The 22,215-nt window shown below is 37.1% G+C and overlaps 1 protein-coding gene across 2 annotated transcripts in view; it reads left to right on the top strand.

Moving 5' to 3' along the window:
- The window catches only part of SEMA3C (semaphorin 3C), a 194,911-nt gene that overhangs the window by 92,974 nt on the left and 79,722 nt on the right, over positions 1 to 22,215 (top strand). For both annotated transcript variants that reach the window (XM_004381469.1, XM_023736040.1), the window contains 4 exons: positions 1,343 to 1,503; positions 2,783 to 2,845; positions 10,472 to 10,591; positions 17,033 to 17,123. In XM_004381469.1, the coding sequence (XP_004381526.1) occupies positions 1,343 to 1,503; positions 2,783 to 2,845; positions 10,472 to 10,591; positions 17,033 to 17,123 (435 nt within the window). The remainder of the gene's footprint in view (positions 1 to 1,342; positions 1,504 to 2,782; positions 2,846 to 10,471; positions 10,592 to 17,032; positions 17,124 to 22,215) is intronic.

Here is a 22,215-nt window from a genome sequence, read left to right as displayed (position 1 = left end):
GATTACAGGATAAAAGTACCTGAAGGACCTTATGGCAGGCATTCTGAACTAATGTGCCCAGAAAACAAATCAAAATTGTGACTTCTCTATTGTCCAATATGGGATATGACCCAAATGTTGACAGAATATAGTTCATGGCTTTCTGTAAACACTCTTACAATTTTCGATTTTGGTTTAAGTCAAACTGCAGCCTCGCCAGAATTTCTAGAAATAATTATAATTCAATTTTTTTTAATTTAAAAGTAGTTCATCATTGAAATAGTAATCCCAGAAAGCAGACTCTTTCATAGTTTGACACTCTGTTAAGATCATAATCAAAAGCAAAAAGAAATCTGAACCGCTTGCTTTTGAAAAGTCTTAAATTCTACAAAGGAGCATTTTGACTGGGAAGAAAATTGAATCTTCCATAATGGTTATTGATCTTTTTTATTGTCATGAGACAGTCGTTGACTCCAAAGGTCAGATACCCAGGCACATATTCAGTGTAAAGAAGGTAATGAACGTGAGTCATTGAACATCGAGGTACGGAAAATCTGAAGATTCAGAAAATCTGAAAATTCAGATTTTTCACTTTGATACAGGCATGGATACACCGTTATTTAACTGACATTGCCTTCTGAATGAGATTAAATGGAAAAAGATGATTTATTTTCAAGTAATTTATAGAAAAATATATTTGACTAGTTAGAATTATGTTGTGGAATAAAGTAAATATTTAGAATAGAAATTAACAATTCTAAAATGATGAATTTGTTGAGTCCAAGCATAAACCATTAACAGAGGGTCAGCGAAAAAGAGGAAGACCCTCAAGGAGATGGACCGACACAGAGGCTGCAGCAGTGGGCTCGAACATAGCAAGGATTGTGAAGACGATGCAGGATGTTTCGTTGTGTTGTACAACGGGTCACTACGAGTCGGAACCCACTTGATGGCACGCAACAACAGCAACAAAGAGGCTAGGGAGACATTTACACATTGCTATTACTTTTGTTCAAGCTGTTCACTATCTTTTTTTGGTTAACTTTTAATTAATTTTTGAGCTGATGACATCCAGTAATAAAACTGAGTTGAGATTCTTACAAATGTGAATATTTTTTGCAATCACATAGTGTAATCATAAGCTTTAAGATTGCATTTATTGATTTATTTGTTTTATCTCAACATAGAGGCAATGAATAAAATTTTTCACTAACATAACTATTTTTAAATTGATATATTATTGTAGGGGAGATATTTTTCTCGACCTTTTTTTTGTAAATATTCCTGTAAGATTTTTCATTAAAAATAATAGAATCATAGAACCCCGATGCTCTATTCTCATTTGTGCTGTTCACTATTTCAGAACTGCGGGAAACAAAGACCTCTGAATATTTCAGCCTATCCCACCACCCTTTAGACTACAGGATATTATTAATGGATGAAGATCAGGACCGGATATATGTGGGCAGCAAAGATCACATTCTTTCCTTGAATATTAACAATATAAGTCAAGAACCTTTGAGTGTAAGTTTATCATTTTTATGAGTACAATGTTGATCTGTAGATGTCTTTTTCTATAAACATTTAAATCACAATGAAAAACAATATAATTTCCTTTGGCCAACAATAGAAAATACTGGCCACATGTCAATAAATAGTTGGAAGTTGGTACTTATTTCATGGACTGAATATATAATCAGTCCAGTTCTCCCTGTCTAATTTCATAGTTTCTAACAATCCAAAACCTATAGCTAAATGAGAAAACGCTTCCTTTGTGTATGTATAAACCAGTTGCTCTCAAGTCAGTTCCAATTCATGGTGACCCCATGTGTGTCAGAGTAGAACTGTGCTCCATAGGGTTTTCAATTGCTGATTTTTCAGAAGTAGATTGCCAGGCCTTTCTTCTAAGGCACGTCTGGGTGGATTCTAACCTCCAACCTTTCGGTTACCATCCAGGCATGTTAAATGTTTGCACCACTTAAGGACTCCATGTGTATATATGTAAAGGGAAAAACAGGAACATGGAGTATAGCATGGAAAAAATGAGCAGATAAAAGGAAGGCTTGAAAGGAGCACATTTGTTAAATGCACTGTCTTTTAATAAGTGTGGCCTATATTTATCATTTTATTGCACAACACGGAAGTAAGATAAGTTTCACTGGAGTGAAAAAATAAATTAACTATCAATTTATTACAACAAAGAGACTTCTGTATTTACCTTTTAAACAATGGCTAACAAAAAAAAATCATTATTGCCAGACTTAAGTCAGATGATAGTGACTTAGAAGAAGACCAGCACAGTATTTCTTAGAGGGAATTTCTTGGTTATCATCCAAGTTATTTTAGCTAGAAGTATCTAGGGATCCATTTTAAATAAATCTTACTAGTCTGGCTGGGTGGCTTACCAAAAATAATATTAAACCCAGATAGCAATATAAATGTAAATTCTTGTGACATAAGCAGTTAAAAAAAGTGTACCCTCAGTCAAGTGAAAATATGCATTGCATAGTGCACAGTTCTATTAATGATGATGTTATTGTAGAATTACACAAATTAGTAAATCGCACGTATTATTGAAAGACTTTGGTTAAAGAAAAATTTGATGGAGGATTAAAAGATAATAGTTATAATAAAACTAAATAAAATCTTTATTAACTTGAGGTCATAAAACTAAACAAGAAAGAATTTTGCAAGTATAAGTATAGATGGACCTTAAAAGAAATCTGTTAGCAGTAAATGAAGAGCATTGAGCTATCATATATCTGAGTGAAATTATACATCCTTTATTTTCTTTTCTGAGCAGGTTTTCTGGCCAGCATCTACAATCAAAGTCGAAGAGTGCAAAATGGCTGGCAAAGATCCCACAGTGAGTGTTTAAAAGAAAAAGAAAAAAAAAAAAACTAAAATATTTGGTCTTTGAGTCAGTGTATCTTGAGTGCAGCCAAGAGTGAGACGAAGGGTGCTGGTGTTTTAAATCTTCTGGTGGACACATGGTAAAAATCTAAATGCAAAGAGATTGGAACTCTCACACCATCTGCAACTTTGGAATTCTTAACCGAGTAAAAATTTTCCTGCCTTGCTTTCATTATTGCACGCTGACACTTTTCATGATGGATTTCAGTAATAGCTCCTGCTCCAAGTGGATCCAACCTGCAGAATTCTCAGCAGGCTTCTGAAATAATGATAATGCAAATGTCTGGAGCAGCTCCCAGATACCATGTGGGCTTCTCCAGAGAAAGACTGTCTGCAAAACGGTAGTGGTTAGCCGGCACATTCCAGGGGCATAAATCACCCCTGCTGAACAGTACCACTGTTAATTAAAAATAACTATAAAAACAACAGTTGAGACAGATATTAATAAATCTACAGTGTGTAACACTTTTACAAATTGTATTCTTTGAGGTGGGATTCAATATTAAGAGTCCAGGAAGAAATCAATGTTGATTTCTACAAATGACTTGTGGAAACTGACACATTAAATTATTCTTGAATATTAGAAAAGAAATACACAGCATATCTTTAATATTCACATGTAATTTCATGTTTATAATAAAGCATATATGTCACTTCACCTTTTTATCTCAAATCATGAAAAATAATGTAATGGAAACAAGTATAAAATGTTCCACTCCTTCACAAATAATTTGGTAAAGAGATTCCTCTGCCCATTCATTCATTCATTCATTTACTTAAATATTTATTGTGCACCTGTTATGTGTCTGACATAGTCCTAGTTGCTAGACTCTTAATTTGTCCAAAAATAGGCAGTTATAGCTCTCACTAACTTTATTGTCTTGTTGAGTAGGTCAACTTTATTTAAATGAGCTTGGAAATATATACAAATGCAGGAATGAGGCTGAAATGTAGGGATTGGGTAGAAAAACTAGTAAATACATGTACACACACACACACACACACACACACACACACAAGGGCTGAGGGCTGAGGTCAGAGCATAATAGCCTAAACTTAATATCACAAGTGTGACCAAGCTGTGCAGTGGAGACAAGAAATGCCGATTGCAGGAGTGAAGGCCGTGCCCTGAGCCTGGGCGGTGAGTGCCTCAGAGGTTCATCAGGTTAGCTCAAACATAGCAAGACTAGTCCTTGGGGAAAAAGGAAATGTGGAAATGAAACTTGTATTTTCATCAGCTCTGAACAATCCCGAGTGTAAGGTTCTGAAAAGGTCTGGGTCACAGTAGGGCTATGGCAGGGCTTGGAGTGTGTGATCTTTGGGTCTCACTGGGGGACATACTTGGCAAAAGAGATCATCAGGACTGACTCAGCTTTGGGTCTCACTTTTTCAGTTTTATTATTCACCTTAGAGGACGGGTATTAAAAAATGGGCAGAAGAATGTTCAGAGGGCATATTTGCCATCTAAGGGATCTGTTAGACCACAATCTGGAGGGAAAAATACATAAAAACGTGGAAGAAACCTTCAAAAGAGTACATTACAATAGGCTTCTAGGAAGCCAATAATAGAATGAAGTATAATGTAGCAGAGAAGACTTTTTCTCCCCTGAAGCTGTTATTTCAGTAATTGTCCATGAATTGAACTATTTTCTTTCATTCTCGAATGTAGATTTTCCCATTGATGTGTATCTGATTATGTCTTGCTTTTTGCCACAATAATATCCCATGGCTATAATTACTGAATTTGATTGTCCTTTGTTCAAAAAGATTAGTATTTCATATTCATAGCAACTGCCACAGGGAGAAGGTGTAGGATTTAAATACCTTTGCACATTCTGTTTCCAGAAATTGCTGCTGACTTTCTGGAGAATCTTAGCCAAGTCATTTAACTTCTTACTCCTTTTGGCAAAATAGAAACTCTCTGTCATTTACCTTATGATGACTAAAAGTCATTAGATGGAATTTCCAGTGCATGCTTACATTTTCCCATAGTTCTGTCGTGTTTTAATATCATTCATAGATATCTTCATTGTCTGCCAATTACTGTACACAAGAGAAATAGCCAGCAGAGGGCTTTGTTCTAGGTACTGTTAGGTCTCAGCTTACAGGTTTTGTTTGTCCACCCAATATTGTTGGGTCCTGGGAGATAATAACCAAACTACTTCTTTCAAACACATGTTCTGTCTGTGCAGGAGAAGAGAGTGTCTGAGGAATCCACCTCACTTCTTAAATGTGAGTCGCTTACAGAGTAAGCGCCCTTTAATTAAAGGCCAATGATAGAAAAATGATGCAAAATAGATCTTTAGCATTTCTGCATCGCAACTGTGTTAACTATCTGGTGCTGCTATAGCAGAACTACCCCAAGTGGTTGCCTTTAAGAAACAGAAATTTATTTTCTCACATTTTAGAAGGCTGGAAGTCGGAATTCAGGGTGCCGGCTCTGGCGGAAGGCTTTCTTTCTCTGTGGGCTCAAGGGAAGATTCTTACCTCATTTCAGCTTCTGTTCCTCAGTTCCTTGGTAATCTTCATGCGGCGAGGCATCTATCTTCCTGCATCTCTGCTTGCTTCTCTGTGCCTAATCTGCTCTGTTTGTATCTCAAAAGTGATTGGCTGAAAACACACCCTACAATGATATAGCCATACTAATGTAATAAAGAAAACCCTATTCTCAAATGGGGTTACATCTATAAGTATAGGGGTTAGGATTTACAACACATATTTTGGGGGGACACAATTCAGTCTATAACAACACATTTTTATTTTACTTCTCAATGAAACCAACGATTTAAAAATCTAATTTAGTTGTAGTAAATATCATCTAAGTACTTAATTTTAATTACTTAATTACTGGACCAATAACAACATCATGATGAACGGAGAAAATATTGAAGTTGTCAAGGATTTCATTTCACTTGGATCCACAATCAATGCCCATGGAAGCAGCAGTCAAGAAATCAAACAATGCATTGCATTGGGCAAATTTGATGCAAAAGACCTCTTTCAAGCATTAAAAAGCAAAGATGTCACTTTGAAGACTAAGGTGCGCCTGACCGAAGCCATGTTTTTTTCAGTCACCTCTTATGTGTGCAAAAGCTGGACAATGACTAGGTAAGACCAAAGAATTGATGCCTTTGAATTATGGTGTTGGTGAAGATATTGAATATACCATGGACTGCCAGAAGAATGAACAAATCTCTCTTGGAAGATGTACAGCCAGAATGCTCCTTAGAAGCAAGGATGGCGAGACTACGTCTCACATGCTTTGGACATGTTTTCAGGAGGGACATAATGCTTGGTAAAGTAGAGGGTCAGCAAAAAAGAGGAAGACCCTTAAGGAGATGGATTGACACAGTGGCTACAACGGGCTCAAACATAGCAACGATTGTGAGGATGGCACAGGACTGGGCAGTGTTTCATTCTGTTGTACACGGGGTCATTATGAGTTGGAACCGATGCAATAGCACCTAACAACAACAGTAAGGATGATGAGACATATATGCAACTATTATCAAATAATAGTAGCCAACAGTTAATGGAACAGGCGGGACACTGTTCTAAGGGCTTTATTTTAATCCTCATACTAATGCTACAAGTTGGACATTATTGTCATCATCCACTCTTTTAAGATGAAGAAACGTAATCACTAAGAGGGTGAGCAGCTTAGCTAAAGTTGCACTGGCCTTTTTCCTGCATCCTAATCAAAGAGCACTTCCTCTGTCTCTCGCATTTATCAAGTGAGATAGATTCCTCAGACAATCTCTTCACTTGTGTAGACAGAACAGGTATTTACAAGAATTGGTTTGACTGTTATTTCCCAGGGCAGAACAATGTTAACTGGAAAAAGCAAACTTGTCCAACTGAGAGCTAAAAATATGTAGTCTGGAGTCCTGCAGTAGCTATTTCCCTTCCGTATAGCAATTGGCAAAACTTAAAGGTATCCCTGAATGATACCTGAACGTGAAAAATCTATGGGAAAATATAGCTGACATTAGGTCTTATGTTAAATCTTCACCTTGTTTTATTTCAATCTCATTGAAATCCAAATAGGCTGTGCGTTTTCCATGTTCCAGCCTTTGGTATATGCTACATATGATTCTCTTCTCTTTCAATTATTTTCTTACCTTTTTATCCTGGGAAGTGTCCACTCATCCTTTCAGGTCCCAGTGTAGGTGTCATTTCTCTGGAGAACATTCTCTCCCCACCTGGGAATGGGCTAATGCCCCCTCCCTCTTTGTACACCTGAAATACTCTAGCACTTATTTCAGAGAGTTCCATTCCATTTTTAATTGTAAGTCTCCCTTCACTGACTGTAAACTCTGTGTGGTGTCATTATCCTCAGTGCCCAGTTCTGTATGTTGCACATAGTAGGCACTTAATAAAATTTCTTGATTTAATAAACCAGATCTGAATAAATGGAGTTGGAAGGAAGAAAGTATGGGGATCTGTTCCAAACATCTGTCAGAGGCTGGAGGTAGGACAGGGTGGATGATGAGTTTATTAATATTTTTAGATTAATAATGTTTATAGCAAATCATTATGCAAAAACATTAGAAGTACCTTTTGGAGAAATTAAAAAATTTTCTGCTTTCAAATATTATATTAATCATCTTCACTAAGTAAAACACATAGTGGTGACCATTAAAATCTGTACTGGTATAATAATTGAAGAAAAAAAAAGCAGAATTAAGCATCTCTTAATTTTACAGTTTTTTTTATACGAAGTTTTAATTACAATTATCAAAAGAGAAAACATGTAATTTATGAGAACATAATTCAATAGAATTTGATCCCAGATAACAATATACCATACTACTATAATAAACTGAGGCTTGGAAAGAAAATTCTTTGTCTTGGTGGAAATATAGCTAACTTTCTGCCTCAACTAAAGGTAAGTAACCCACCTCCCTTTCCCTTCCTGCTTCTATGTCTTCACATTTCTACATGCTTTATTTATTTCTAAATGTTAATATTTTATTCATACTATAAACAAATTGAGCTTAAACAATAGCACATGCTGTCAAACATATACCCAAGTAGCTAGAGTTTAATGAATTTACTAAGTAAAACCAAAAAACCAAACCCAAGCTGTTGCCATCGAGTCGATTCTGACTCATAGTGACCCTATAGGATAGAGTAGAACTACCCCATAGGGTTTCCCAGGCTATAAATCTTTACAGAAGCAGACTGACACATCTTTCTCCCATGGAGCGGCTGGTGGTTTCAAACTGCTGACCTATGGTTAGCAGCTAAGTGCTTTAACCACTGCACCACCAAGGCTTAAACACTGTAAGTGATCATTGAAAAATTAACCAGGAATATGTATGTGTGTATATGTATATACAGACAGATATATACATATAAAACACATTGTGTCAAACTTCATTTATAGAATATCAGTTTCTTTATTCCTGTAACCAGATAATCTTAAACTACTGGAAATGATATTTTCCTTAGAAGTAACTTTATCAAAATACTTTGATTTACTCCTCAAACAAAAGAGGTATAGACCAAGACAAAAGAAAAAGGAGGTATTTATTTCCATTGCATAGTATGGACCAAGAAGAGTCAAAGATTTTGAAGATTTGTTCACTTGTGCTCCAGTGTATTTTTTAAATAATATATGTTTATAAATTGTAAAACTAATACATTTTCAACACAGAAATTTTAGAAAGCCTAGCAAAGCACCTAAAAGCAACAGAAAAGAAACAATCTTTTATTAGCGCTGACCAAGAGGACTCTTTGTGTCTCAATTTCCTTATCTGTGAAATGGACATACTCGTAGTACCTACCTAATCACGTCGTTAAGAGGGTTAATTAATTAATATTTGCAAAAGTGCTTTGAACAGTACATAGCACACAGTAAGTGCTATATAACTGTTAAGTAAATAAAATAATTGTACTACCCAAAGATAATCACTCTTAATTTAGGATATATCCTTCTAGCAATTTATTATGTAGATACATACGAGTCAGAATTGACTCCACAGCACACAACAACATATGTGTATATGAAATAAAATGTTATTATATTCTACATAATGTTAGCAGCCTGATTTCTTAATTAGCATTGTACCAGAAAATAGTTTTGAAAGAATTAAATAATAAAAGAAGGCATCCATGCTATTTCTTTATACTAAAGTTTCTACCACTAGCTTTCATTCATTCCCTCAGTGTTTTATAGATGTATACTATAGTCAGAACCTGTGCTAAATTCTGTACAGGACAAATGCCCTGTCCATTTCACAGGGTTGGAACTGTCTCAAGGCCAAACAGCTAGTAAAAAGTAGTTTCAGGGTTTGAACCCAGGTCATTTGGCTCTGAGATCTGCATGCTCTAATCTACTCTCTACTGTCCATCAACAGTGTACGGCATGATGACAGACCAACTCTAGATGCCTCTCTGGTATCATCTCATAGTAATCCTCTATCCATGGCAGGCATCATTCCCCAAGCGATCCCTGCATGCTCATGCCCCTGTTGTGTTTGCTCATGCTCTGTCTTCTGTTGTAAATTCTTTCCTTTCCCTCTTGCCTGTCAGAATCTCTAGCTTATTCTGCAAGACCCAGTTCAAATGACACCTTCTCTCAAACCTTTATACACAGTTCAGCATTACTTAACATCTCTTCTTTCCTTCTGTACCACTGCTGTTTTTTTAAATATAGCCCTAATATAGCACCTTCTACAGCCTAATATAGCATGTCCTCTCTTTTTTGAAAGCAGCAGTTGAATCTATTCATGCAAGTGTTTCTAGCACCACGCACAGTTCCCTGCATAGAATGTGAGCTCAGTAAATATTTGCCCGATGGAACTGACACAATCACAATGGTCCAGGTCAGAAATAATGTGGACAAAATTAAGGCAGGCTCAGTGGACCTGGAAAGAAGCTAGATAATGATTTCAAATAATTAACTCAACTGACCGGTTTTTCCTTTTCTTTTCTTGTGGGTGCAGTGCAACAGATAGTGTGGGAATCTGTCTTGTTGCTTGTAAGCTCCTTCCCACAGAAAAGCTGCATGGTAGCATAGCCGTGGTTCAAGTCCTGGCTCAGTTACTTATTTAAAAAAAAGTTAGAGAAGAAATGAAAACGTATAGAAAAGTATTACTGAATAATATTTATATTATAATAAGAACATGTTCAAATGAAATATTAGAATTACTAAAGATACAAGCAGAAATAGCAAAACCAGGGCATGCATGAAAACTGTTCAATTAAATTTCACAAGGGTAGAGATTGTTTTATTCACAGAGGATACCTCAAGGGCTAGACTATCGCCTGGCATATAGTAGGTACCAAACATTTGTTGAGTGACTGTTTCTGTAAGATTCTTGTGACCATTGCTGATGTCATTCTTTTTCTTTAATAGACCAAATCTTAATCTTTACTTTGGTACTTCCATGTATTAGGTGAATATTCTCTAACTTTATGAGGTATATCCATAATTTATCAAAGATACAGGATTATACATTAGGATAGTATGCTACCTTATTGTTGCCTATCATCCAAAGTCTTAAGTTATAACTAATAGAAATAGCAATAGAAGTCTTTGAGGTATAAACCAATTTTTTCTCTACTCTGTTAGCATGGCTGTGGGAACTTCGTCCGAGTAATTCAGGCTTTCAACCGCACTCATTTGTATGTTTGTGGGAGTGGTGCTTTCAGTCCAGTCTGTACTTATTTGAACAGAGGGAGGAGATCAGAGGTAAGTGATTCTTAGTTTTGGTGTTAGTGTCAAAGATTTTTTGAAACTCTGTATTTTAGAGTAAATATTTAGAAATATAATCAGTATCCATAAAAATATTTTCAAGTCCTTTAAGCACAATTGTTTTACATTTGGTTCCTGTCTGTCATGTTACTGAAGGTATAGCTGTTTGTCTTCATTTAAAAAATACAGAGATTTCTGAATGGAAAAGCTATAAAAAAATAAAGAAAAATGTTGCAATTTCATAATTACATTGAATTGACAGCATTGATAAATTTACTTCAAAACACAAAAATATTTTTGCATAAACTTACCTTCTCAAATCTATTTTAATTAATTTCTTACTTATTTCTCAAATTTGGTAAGCCTTTATGAGCTACACAACTGTAAGATGTATATGAGGGAGGACGCTAAGTGCCTTTGCTGAAAAGAAGTTCGATATAAATAATTAATCATACTTTGATTTTAGACCAACATCAGCCTATACCAGGTCATGCTAGCTTTATTCTTACATTGGTTAAAATGACATGCGGTACTGTGAGTCAAAGCATTTGCTAGAGACTAGTCAAATATATAACGAGCCTTGGTGGTGCAGTAGTAAGCGCTCAGCTGCTAACCAAAAGGTGGGCGGTTGAATCCACCAGCTGCTCCATGGGAGAAAGATATGGCAGTCTGCTTCCATAAAGATTACAGCCTTGGAAACCCTGTGAGGCAGTTCTACTCTGTATCAATGGGTTTGGTTTTTTAGTCAAACATACAGCTCATGTGTAATCAAATATAAAGGTGGTTGAACTTCACCTGTTATATTTAAGACTGTGTTTATCCCAGTCCATATCTGTCAACAAAGGAAACTGAATAGACCAAAAAAGTTTCCCCACATTCTTTCAGATAAACATGTTGTTTTACTTATTACAGTTATTTTTCTACTGAATTCTTTCAAATTATCTTAATTTGGTTTCATTATGCAACTAAATTCTAGAAAATCCAGTTCTTGAAGAATGTCCTAATTTAATAATAAAGAATAGAATTGTGGAAAGGATTAAATATGGTTACTGATATATCCTATAAAGTTTACTTTCCTTTTAACAATAATTAATCTACTGTAAAACTAATATAATTGAACAATGATCCTTTCTATATTCTTTTATTACTAAATGTCTTTTTTTTTAGACATGATTTGCACACGTAGAACTCTTGGTGAATTAAAAGTTATTTAAAAATAACTGAGTGATAACAATTTGATCCCAAATTGAGTCATTTCCAAATGTGGTTCAAAATTATATGAAATATTAAAACTCTTAAAGGAAAACTAAAGCTATGCTTTTTGGAAGAAAACAGTTAACTGTATTGAGCTTGTCGTTAGAACCACCTGCCTGTGATCAGTTGATTAAATAAAGTGCTGCCTCACGTCTGCAGTCTGTCAGACATGCCGATGAAGGCTGTGCAGTTACCGTGTGAGTCAACAACAGCAGAGCAGTTTTCTAAGTGCAGATTTCAAATAAAATCATTTTCCCATGTACAAACTGCCTGCTATATATATATACTTCAAGGTTTAATTGGAAAGCCTGTCCACAAAATAATCTCCTTTGGAACACCAGCATGGAGTACTTTTTTTTTAATCACTTTCGTAAATATGAACTACTTTAGTGTCACTTTGAAAGATACATTTCAAAGAGGAAGCATTTCCATTAATTTATATAATCTATTTAAGTAATATGTGAACATCTGTCTTAGTCATCTAGTGCTGCTTTAACAGAAATAGCACAAGTGGATAGCTTTAACAAAGAGAAATTTATTTTCTCACAGTCTAGTAGGCTACAGGTTCAAATTCAGGGCGTCAGTGCCAGGGGAAGTCTTTCTCTCTCTGTCAGCTCTGGAGAAAGGTCTGTCTCATCAATCTTCCCCTGGCCGAGGAGCCTCTGAGGCGCAGGGACCCCGGGCCCAAAGGACGCACTCTGCTCCTGGTGCTGCTGTCTTGGTGTTATGATGGTCTCCAACTCTCTGCTTGCTTCCCTTTCCTTGTTATCTCTGGAGAGATAAAAGGTGGTGCAGGCTACGCCCCAGGGAAACTCCCTTTACATTGGGTCAGGAATGTGACCTGGGTAAGGGTGGTGTTAGAATCCCACTCTAATCCTCTTTAACATAAAATTACAATCATAAAATGGAGGACAACCACAGAATACTGGGGCTTATGGCCCAGCCAAATTGATACACATATTTTTTGGGGGACATAATTCAGTCCATGACATCTTAAGAGCCAATTTTGCAATGAAAAGGATTATGATTTTTTAAACTTTATACATTTTGTGTATAGTCAAATGGTTTCACCATAATATTACTTTTATATCTGTAGTATATAAAACAATATGTAAATATAGACGTATAGTTTTATCAACATCTAATGTTTAGCTGAGGAGCCCTGGTGGCGCAGTGGTTAAGCACTCAGCTGCTGACCTAAACGTCGGTGATTCGAACCCACCAGCCACTCTGAGGGAGAAAGATGTGGCAGTCTGCTTCTTTAAAGATTTACATACAGCCTTGGAAACCCTATGGGACAGTTCTAAAGTGCCCTACAGGGTTGCTGTGAGTCGGAATCGACTTGACGGCAGCAAGTTTGGTTTTTCGGTTTAGTGTTCAGATATGCGTTTATTTTCCTTTAGTTTCAGGTAAAAGATCCCCTGGCATAAATGACCACATTATGAGGCAGAAAATTGTATTTTGAGAGAATTAGTCTTCATTGCTAACACTATGTAACATTTTCATCTATTAGAAACCAATTAAAAAATAAACCAGGTTAAGTTAGCTCACTCATTAATTACTAAATTATCTGAGAGACTATCCAACACCTTTCATCTGCTTATCTTCATCGGAATTCATTTGATCTTAGAACATAGTCTATGATCCTAGTTCACTTTTGGAGCATCACACACTTCATTATACCCTATGACCTTTGTGTTATTCCGTGAGACATTCAAAATCTTCCTACAGCATTTCAATAGTGATCATCCAAAAGAGCGAAGAATCCATTGTCACATCAATTCCTAACCATACTTCTCTTCTACCCACAATCTCCACTACCTGTCTTCTGTCCCTGGGAAAAAGTAAAGAAACAACGAAAAAAATCATAACTTCAAACTAATAAACAATAAATGACAAAAAAGCAACAATTGGTTAATTTTGCTGCAAATTCTTGGACACGTCTCATCTGCGGTTGTGGTTGATTTTATCCGATATCTCTATAACATTTATTCGAATAATTGAATTTCATATAAGTCCCTAACCCTATCACTCAACAAGAAGATAACTTTGACTGACCTAGAATATCACAGGTGACAAGATCACAAGCATCCAAATTACTTTCTGTACTTTTTGAAGCGAATTAGTCACCACTGTGGTATGTTTCATCATCTCTTTGAAGCTTTCCCTCTTTTTCTGAAGAAAAGTTATACATTTTCCTTACTAATAAAGTTTCTTGATCTATCAATAACCTCTATCGCTCTGCTTTATATCCTCATTCTTTCCCCTGCATTTACTTCTTCTTTTTTTTCCGTTAAGAATACAATCATATTCTTTCCTTAAAATCATTATCAGTTTTTTCAATTCTTCTTTTTCTTTTACTTCACAACAAAACATCTCAGACGAGTAGACTATATTCTCTCCTTTTACGTTGTTTTCACCATGTCCTTGTTAAATCTTTCTAGACCTTCACTCCCACCCATTAACTAAAACTGGTTGATTAATGAGCAAGATTCTTTCATGACTAAGTTGACTTCTTTGGTCAGTGTCTCTTCTCCTGGACCAACCTATAACATTAAACTCTGTTGGAAATATTCTCAATTTTTTTGATAACTTTATTGGCGTCTATGACCATGGAACATTTTACTATGTCTTCTTTCATAATTTTCCATCACCTACTTCTCTTTCTGGTTTTATATTTTTATTTTATTGATTCAATCCACAAATATTTATTTAATGCAGATAAAAGTAGAAACAAGGTCATGTCAAAGCTAGTAGACCTTTCCCAAACTGCCTAAAGCACAAGGTAAAGTCCAGTCTTCTCAAATCAAAGTTTTGATCCTTTCATTTCCATGCCAAAATATTAATGGGTCCACATTTCTTTTAAGAAAATTGCCAAAAGCCTTAGCTTGTTAATTAAATTCCTGTATCACCTGATCAGGAGCCCTAGTGGGGCAGTGGTTAAGAGCTCAGCTGCTAACCAAAAGGTTAGCAGTTCGAATCCACCAGGCTCTCCTTGGAAACCCTATGAGGCAGTTCTACTCTGTCCATTAGGGTCACTATAAGTCAGAATCAACTTGATGGCAACGAGTTTGTATCATCTGATCAAGGAGCCCTGGTGGAACAGTGGTTAAGCACTTGGCTGCTAACAGAAAGATCAGCGGTTTGAATTCACCAGCTGCTCCATGGCAGAAAGATGTGGCAGTCTGTTTCCATAAAGATTACCGTCTTGGAAACCCTATTGGGCAGTTCTACTCTGTCCTATAGGGTCACTATGAGTCAGACTTGATGGGTTTGGTTTTTTTAATCATTTTATCTAGCCTACAAAAGTTACTATTTTTCCCTTTGAATTTTAGTAGGAGCTTGTAGTAACTATATTAGAAAAAGATAAATATTTATACCGACAAAATTGCCCCCTTTCAGTGAACTACCCTGACCACCATATACCAAATTGAACTCATGTCACCCAATCCCTGATCTGCCCAATTCCCTTTCCTGCTTTAATTTTTCTCCTTAGCACTGAGCATGCTCTAACATACTCCACATACCAAACCAAACCCATTGCCATGGAGTTGATACCAACTCATGACGACCCCATGTGTTCCCAAGTAGAACTGCTCCGTAGGGTTTTCTTGGCTGTAATTTTTATGAAAGTGGTTCACCACGCCGTTTTTTGTGTGAAGTCACTGGGTGAGTTTAAACTGCCAACTTCCAGGTTAGCAGCCAATCACAAATCACTTGCGCCACCCAGAGACCTACAACATACTCCACATTATATTTATTCTCCTCATTTTCAGTCTTCCCCATTCGATTCTAAATTACTTGAAGACAAAGATTTTTGTCTGTTTTGTTTACTTTATTCTCAGTGTCTAGTCAATGTCTGGCCCATGTTGTTGTTGTTAGGTGCTGTCGAGTCAGTTCTGACTCATAGCAACCCTATGTATAACAGAACAAAAAACATTGCCCAGTCCTACACCATCCTCACAATCGTTGTCATGTTTGAGCCCATTGTCGCAGCCAGTGTATCAGTCCATCTCGTTGAAGGTCTTCCTCTTTTTCGCTGACCTTCTACTTTACCAAGTGTGATGACCTTCTCCAGGGACTGATCCCTTCTGATAACATGTCCAAAGTATGTGAGACATAATCTCGCCATCCGTGCTTCTAAGGAGCATTCTGGTTGTACTTCTTCCAAGACAGATTTGCTTGTTCTTTTGGCAGTCCGTGGTATATTCAATATTCTTTGCCAACACCACAGTTCAAAAGAGTCAATTCTTCTTCAGTCTTCCATATTCATCTTCCAGCTTTTGCATACATATGAGGTGATTGAAAACACCATGGATTGGGTCAGGCACACCTAAGTCTTCAAGCTGACATCTTTGTTTTTCAACACTTTAAAGAGGTCTTTTGCAGCAGATTTGGCTAGTGCAATGCATCTTTATACCTTGTCCACAGTAAACCAAAAAAAAAAAAAACCAAAACCAGCTGCCATCAAGCTGATTCCGACTCATAGTGATCCTATAGGACATAGTAGAACTGCCCCACAGGGCTTCCAAGGCTGTAAATTTTTACAGAAGCAGACTGCTACATCTTTCTGTTATGGAGCAGCTGGTAGGTTTGAACTGCCAACCATGTGGTTAGCAGCCGAGCACTTTAGCCACTGTGCCACCAGGGTTCTGCAGCACGTAAGTTTTTTCAATAAATTTTTGTTGAATAAATAAAGAGTAAATGACACAATTTTATCTAAATTATTACTATTTTTGTATAATGCTTTATGTAACAAAATTAACTTAAAATCTCGTTTTTAAATAACGTCTTAATTGTTTTAGAAATGTTGTCATCCTTATACACATTTTTCCTCTGTGGACAGTTTTCTTTCTTTGGCCAATGTCCAATACATCGTGTTCGGGTTTATAATGATTCTTGACTTTCAAATGATTTTTCCTGATGTTGATTTGAGAACTCTATGTTGGATCAGCCCTGTGGGGAATGTAATGTGATGAGAACTAGACCTAAATTTAGCTTATAAATGTACAGATGCATTCTTGTTATATGCTACATACATCTTAATACAGTAATTTAGAAGTCATAAACATCCAAGTAGAAAGCACATTATTTTTGATGATGATTTATTTTACTAAAAAACAATTATTTAACTAAGTATTAAGTTATGTATTGTTAACATTTCCAATTTCATCTCCAATAAAGGACCAAGTTTTTACGATTGACTCCAAGTGTGAATCTGGAAAAGGACGCTGCTCTTTCAACCCCAATGTGAACACAGTTTCTGTTATGATCAGTAAGTAGAAAATAAAAGAGATGGTGGTGGGCAAAAATAAAATAATAAACACAATTCATGATATGGTATGCCATTTTGGATGGTTGCATGAATGCTACCATATGAATAAAATGATAGGAAGAAGGGAGGTGTGAGCTGAGAAATATTTTCATTTATCCTTTCTAAGAACATTTATAATTAAATAAAAAGCATGTAATTTTTCATCTAATATGAGAATGCTGTCATTCCTAGAGCAAGTCAACCATTGACAAAAAAGTGTGTATGTATATATAATAGTTCTTTTCAATGCTTTTCATAATTTTTTCCTACTATAAACTATACCAAATTTTCCTCATGTTTTAGTAATCTTTGACAAATTGTTACAAATGGTATTTCTTCCAAATGAAAGGAGAACAAAGTTCATCTATTAGCCAAGTACATTCTCTGTGGATTGTCTAGAAGTTGCTATACTAAAAAGGAGGTGGTAGTAAAACCACCTTTTCATCTCATTTTCCATGAAATATCAGTTAAGTGGCATACCCAATTGCTTGCTGATACATACATCAATAAATCAATATGTCTGTGAACCTCAAGCATCAGATATGTTTCAATGGTTCACATCAAAAACATTCTCTTCTGTTTAATTAAGACACTTAAAAAATGTCTGAGTTAGCATGAATTGACTGTCATGATGAATCTTGGATTTCAGTATGTTGAATGCATAGTAGATGCTTTTTACTCTTCACTTTCTGTATGCCAGTAGTAGAATTTCATTCTTTGCCAGTAGAACAGGTGAAAAATTAACTGTTTTGTTCAAAATCCTGTTGTAAAGCATTTAAAGGGAACCCATCTTCGTCACATCTGGAAAATAAATTAAGACAGGTATGCTGAGAAGACAATGTAAAGTATCATAATGAAATTTGCAAAGACCTGGAGTTAGAAAACCAAAAAGGAAGAACACACTCAGATTTCTGAAGCTGAAAGAACTAAACAAAAAATTCAGCTTCGAATTGCAATATTGAAGGATGCTATGGGCAAACAATTGAATGATGCAGGAAGCATCAAAAGAAGATAAGAGGAATACACAGTCACTGTCCCAAAAAGAATTGGTAAACATTGGACCATTTTAGGAGGTAACATGTGGTTAAGAACCAATGGTACTGAAGGAAGAAGTCCAACCTTTGCTGAAGACATTGGCGAAAAACAAGGCTCCAGGAATTGACAGAATACCAATTGAGATGTTTCAACAAACAGTTGCAACGCTGGAGGTGCTCAGTCATCTATGCCAAGAGATTTGGAAGACAGCTGCCTGGCCAATCGACTGGAAGAGATCCATATTTATGCCCATTCCAAAGAAAGATGACCCAACAGAATGTGGAAATTATTGAACAATGTCATTAATATCACACACAAGTAAAATTTTGCTGAAGATCATTCAAAAGCGGTTGCAGCAGTACATCAACAGGGAACTGCCAGAAATTCAAACCAGATTCAGAAGGGGATGTGGAACAAAGGATATCATGGCTGATGTCAGATGAATCTTGACTGAAAGCAGAGAATACCGGAAAGATGTTTACCTGTGTTTTATTGACTGTGCAAAGGCATTCAACTGTGTGGATCATAACAAATTATGGATAACATTGAGAAGAATGGAAATTCCCGAACACTTAATTGTGCTTATGAGAAACCAACCTGTACATCAACCAAGAGGCAGTTGTTTGAACAAAACAAAGGGATAGTGCATGATTTGAAATCAAGAAAAGTGTGCATCAGGGTTGTATCCTTTCACCACACTTATTCAATCTCTATGCTAAGCAAATAATCTGAGAAGCTGGACTCATTAACAACCTGCGATATGCAGATAACACAACCTTGCTTGCTGAAAGATAAAAGGATTTGAAGTACTTACTGATGAAGATCAAAGACTACAGCCTTCGGTGTGGATTACACCAAGAGGAAGATTATCCAGTAGGCAAGGTAAACACCATGCTTACCTTATTTAACAGAACATCCGTAGTGAACAATTTCACATTTTTCCACATCAAAGATTCTGCTTCTAGGTATGGCTGGCACCTGTCAGCCACAGCACCTTCCTACAGAATCAAAGCCTCTTTTCAAATTTGCAGTCCCTGACAAGGTTGGATGACTCAGTAAACAAGGTAAGCACGGGCTTACTTGTGCTTACTTATGAATCTGTAGTGACCAATTTCACATGGGTCTCACCACATCTTTGATGTGAAATTGGTCACTACAGATTCGTAAGTAAGCACAAGTAAGCCCATGCTTACCTTCCCTACCGGATAATCTGGCCCTGATTACACTTTGACATAAAGAAAATACAAATACTCACAACTGGACCAATAAACAACATCATGATGAATGGAGAAAAGATTGAAGTTGTCAAGAATTTCGTTTTGCTTGGATCCATAGCCAACTCCCATGGAAGCAGCAGTCAAGAAATCAAATAATGTATTGTACTGTGCAAATCTGTTGCAAAAGTCCTCTTTCAAGTGTTAAAAAGCAAAGATGTCTCCTTGAGGACTAAGGTGCACTTGACCTAAGTCATGGTATTTTCAATCATCTCATATGCATGCAAAAGCTTGACAGTGTTTAAGGAAGACTGAAGAATTGATGCCTTTGAATTATGGTGTTGGCAAAGAATATTGAATATACCATGGACTTCCAGAAGAATGAACAAATCTATGTTGGAAGATGTACAGCCAAAATACGCCTTAGAAGCAAGGATAGTGAGACTCAACTTGTTTACTTTGAACATGTTATCAGGAGGGACCAGTCCCTGGAGAAGGCTATCATGCTTGGTAAAGTAGAGGGTCAGTGAAAAAGAAGACCCTTGTGATGGTTAAGACTGTCAGCTTGGCTGGGCCATGATTCTCAGTGTTTTATATGTGATCACTCCCATGTTGGAATCTCCTGTGAGTAGCCAGTCAGTTGAAAGGAGTTTCCTTGAGGGTGTGGCCTGCATCTGAATATAAGCAGATGTTCTGGCTTTTTGCTCACTCTGGATCCTGTGGCTGCCTCCTGTTCATCTGACCTCTGGTTCTTGGGACTTGAGCTGTCAGTTTATCTGCCAATCTTGGGATTCATCAACCTTCACAGGCTGTGAGTGGGAGCCCTACTCTCCGACCTGTCTATCTTGGCTTCGCTAGCCTCTGCAGCTATGTGAATCAGGAGAAGCCTTGTGGTCTTGCCTGGTAATCTTGGGATTCGTCAGTCTTCACAGCCTGTGAGCAAGAGCCCTGCTCTCCAATATGCTGATCTTGGGTTTGCCAGCCCCTGCAGCTAGATGAATCAAGAGAAGCCTCTATCCTGATCCATGGACTTGGGACGTTCCAGCCTCTACAATCGCATGAGCCGTTACCTTGATATAAATCTCTTTATATATATATGTGTGTGTGTGTGTGTATTACTGGTTTTGCCTCTCTAGAAAACCCAGCCTAAGACATTTGGTAGTGAGAGCGGTTCTAGAGAAACAAAATTGTAAGGATGTGTTTTCTAAATTGGTTCTTAAGTCTGATTAGTCTTAAAGATGTTGATGACTCTGCTTCCAGCAGTAGAAAGGGCACTGCCAATCCATGGCATGAGGTGATGATACAAATATGCAAAATATCACCACCAGTAGATCAGGTATTGGTGAAAGGCAAGGCTCAGGGTGAACACATGTGTGATATTTTTCTTTAGTTTTGTCAGAATGAGAAGTATAAGGAAGCTGGTTGGTTTGTCGTACTTTCGCTAGACAAACTGGTGAAAGAAAGCGATGCGCTCAGGGTTTCAGAGTCAAAGCTCAAGTGTCGCATAAGTGACTTCAAGGCCTCCGCTTGTGCTTTGAAAGAAAGCCTTATTTCTTGTAGTAACAGAGCTGAAATTGCTGAAAACCAAACCCAAAGTCTTATTGTAAGAGTGGCTGAATTACAATGCCAGTTCAATTGCCAACCTTGAGAGGTGTCTGAAGTTAAAGTAAGGGCATTGATTGGGAAGAAATGGGATCCTGAAACTTGGGATGGGGACATATGGGTAAATACAGGAAGCCAGGGACACTGAGCCCCTAAATTCCATTGAATCACTCCTGCCAGCAGGACCACTCCCATCTGAAGAGATTGCTTCATGAGTATCTGCTAAACCACCCTGCCCAGAAAAACCATTAGCCCCTCCGCTCCCAACCAAAGAGATTAGCCCTAGCCCAGCTGCATCTAAAGAGCCCTTGCTTGAGTCATTGCCTGAGGCAGATCCTTTACAAGACAATGCTGAATGTTCTCGAAATAATTCCACACTACTGATTCTGGCTTCTAGACCTATAACTTGACTTAAGTCCCAGTGATCCCCAAAAGGTGAAGTACAAAGTGTGACCCAGGAGGAGGTACACTACACTCCAAAAGAACTGCTTGACTTTTCTAATATGTACAGACAGAAGCCTGGGGAATATATGTGGGAATGGCTATTAAGGGTGTGGGATAATGGTGCAAGGAACATAAAGATGGATCAGTCTGAATTTATTGATATGGGTCCACTAAGCACAGATTCTTCATTCAGTGTTTCAGCTTGAGAAGTTAGGAAAGGATCTAATAGTTTATTTGGTTGGGTTGCTGAAGCATGGATTAAGCAGTGGCTTACACTGATTCAAGGTGACGTGCCAGACCTGCATTAACATATGTAGAAGAAGGTATCCAAAGGCTTAGGAAAATAGGCAAGATTGGATTTATACAGGTTAGACCCACAGACCCACACATGGAGTGCCCAGAGGGCATACCTTTTATGACAACTGTGAGGAACAAATTTGTGAAGGGAGCTCCAGCATCCTTAAAGGCTGCTCTGATTGCTATTTTATGTAAATCAAATTTGACAGTGGGAACTGCCCTAACTGAATTAAGATTAGACCCCATGGTAGTAGAGGACAAGTTACAGCACTCAATTGAGAAGACAAGGGGGGCATGGTTACAGTAATGGACAGCGGAGTCAAAGCAGTAATCAGAATAGTCTAACTTGTATGGACTTATGGCATTGGCTACTTAGTCATGGTGTCCCTAGGAGTGAAATAGATAGGAAATCTACTGAATATTTACTTGATCTGTACAAACGGATGAACTCTAGGTCAGGT

The sequence above is a fragment of the Trichechus manatus genome, unplaced genomic scaffold (assembly GCF_000243295.1).
Source record: "Trichechus manatus latirostris isolate Lorelei unplaced genomic scaffold, TriManLat1.0 scaffold00085, whole genome shotgun sequence".
Lineage (NCBI taxonomy): Eukaryota > Metazoa > Chordata > Mammalia > Sirenia > Trichechidae > Trichechus > Trichechus manatus.
This window is presented reverse-complemented; position numbering and strand designations above follow the sequence as displayed.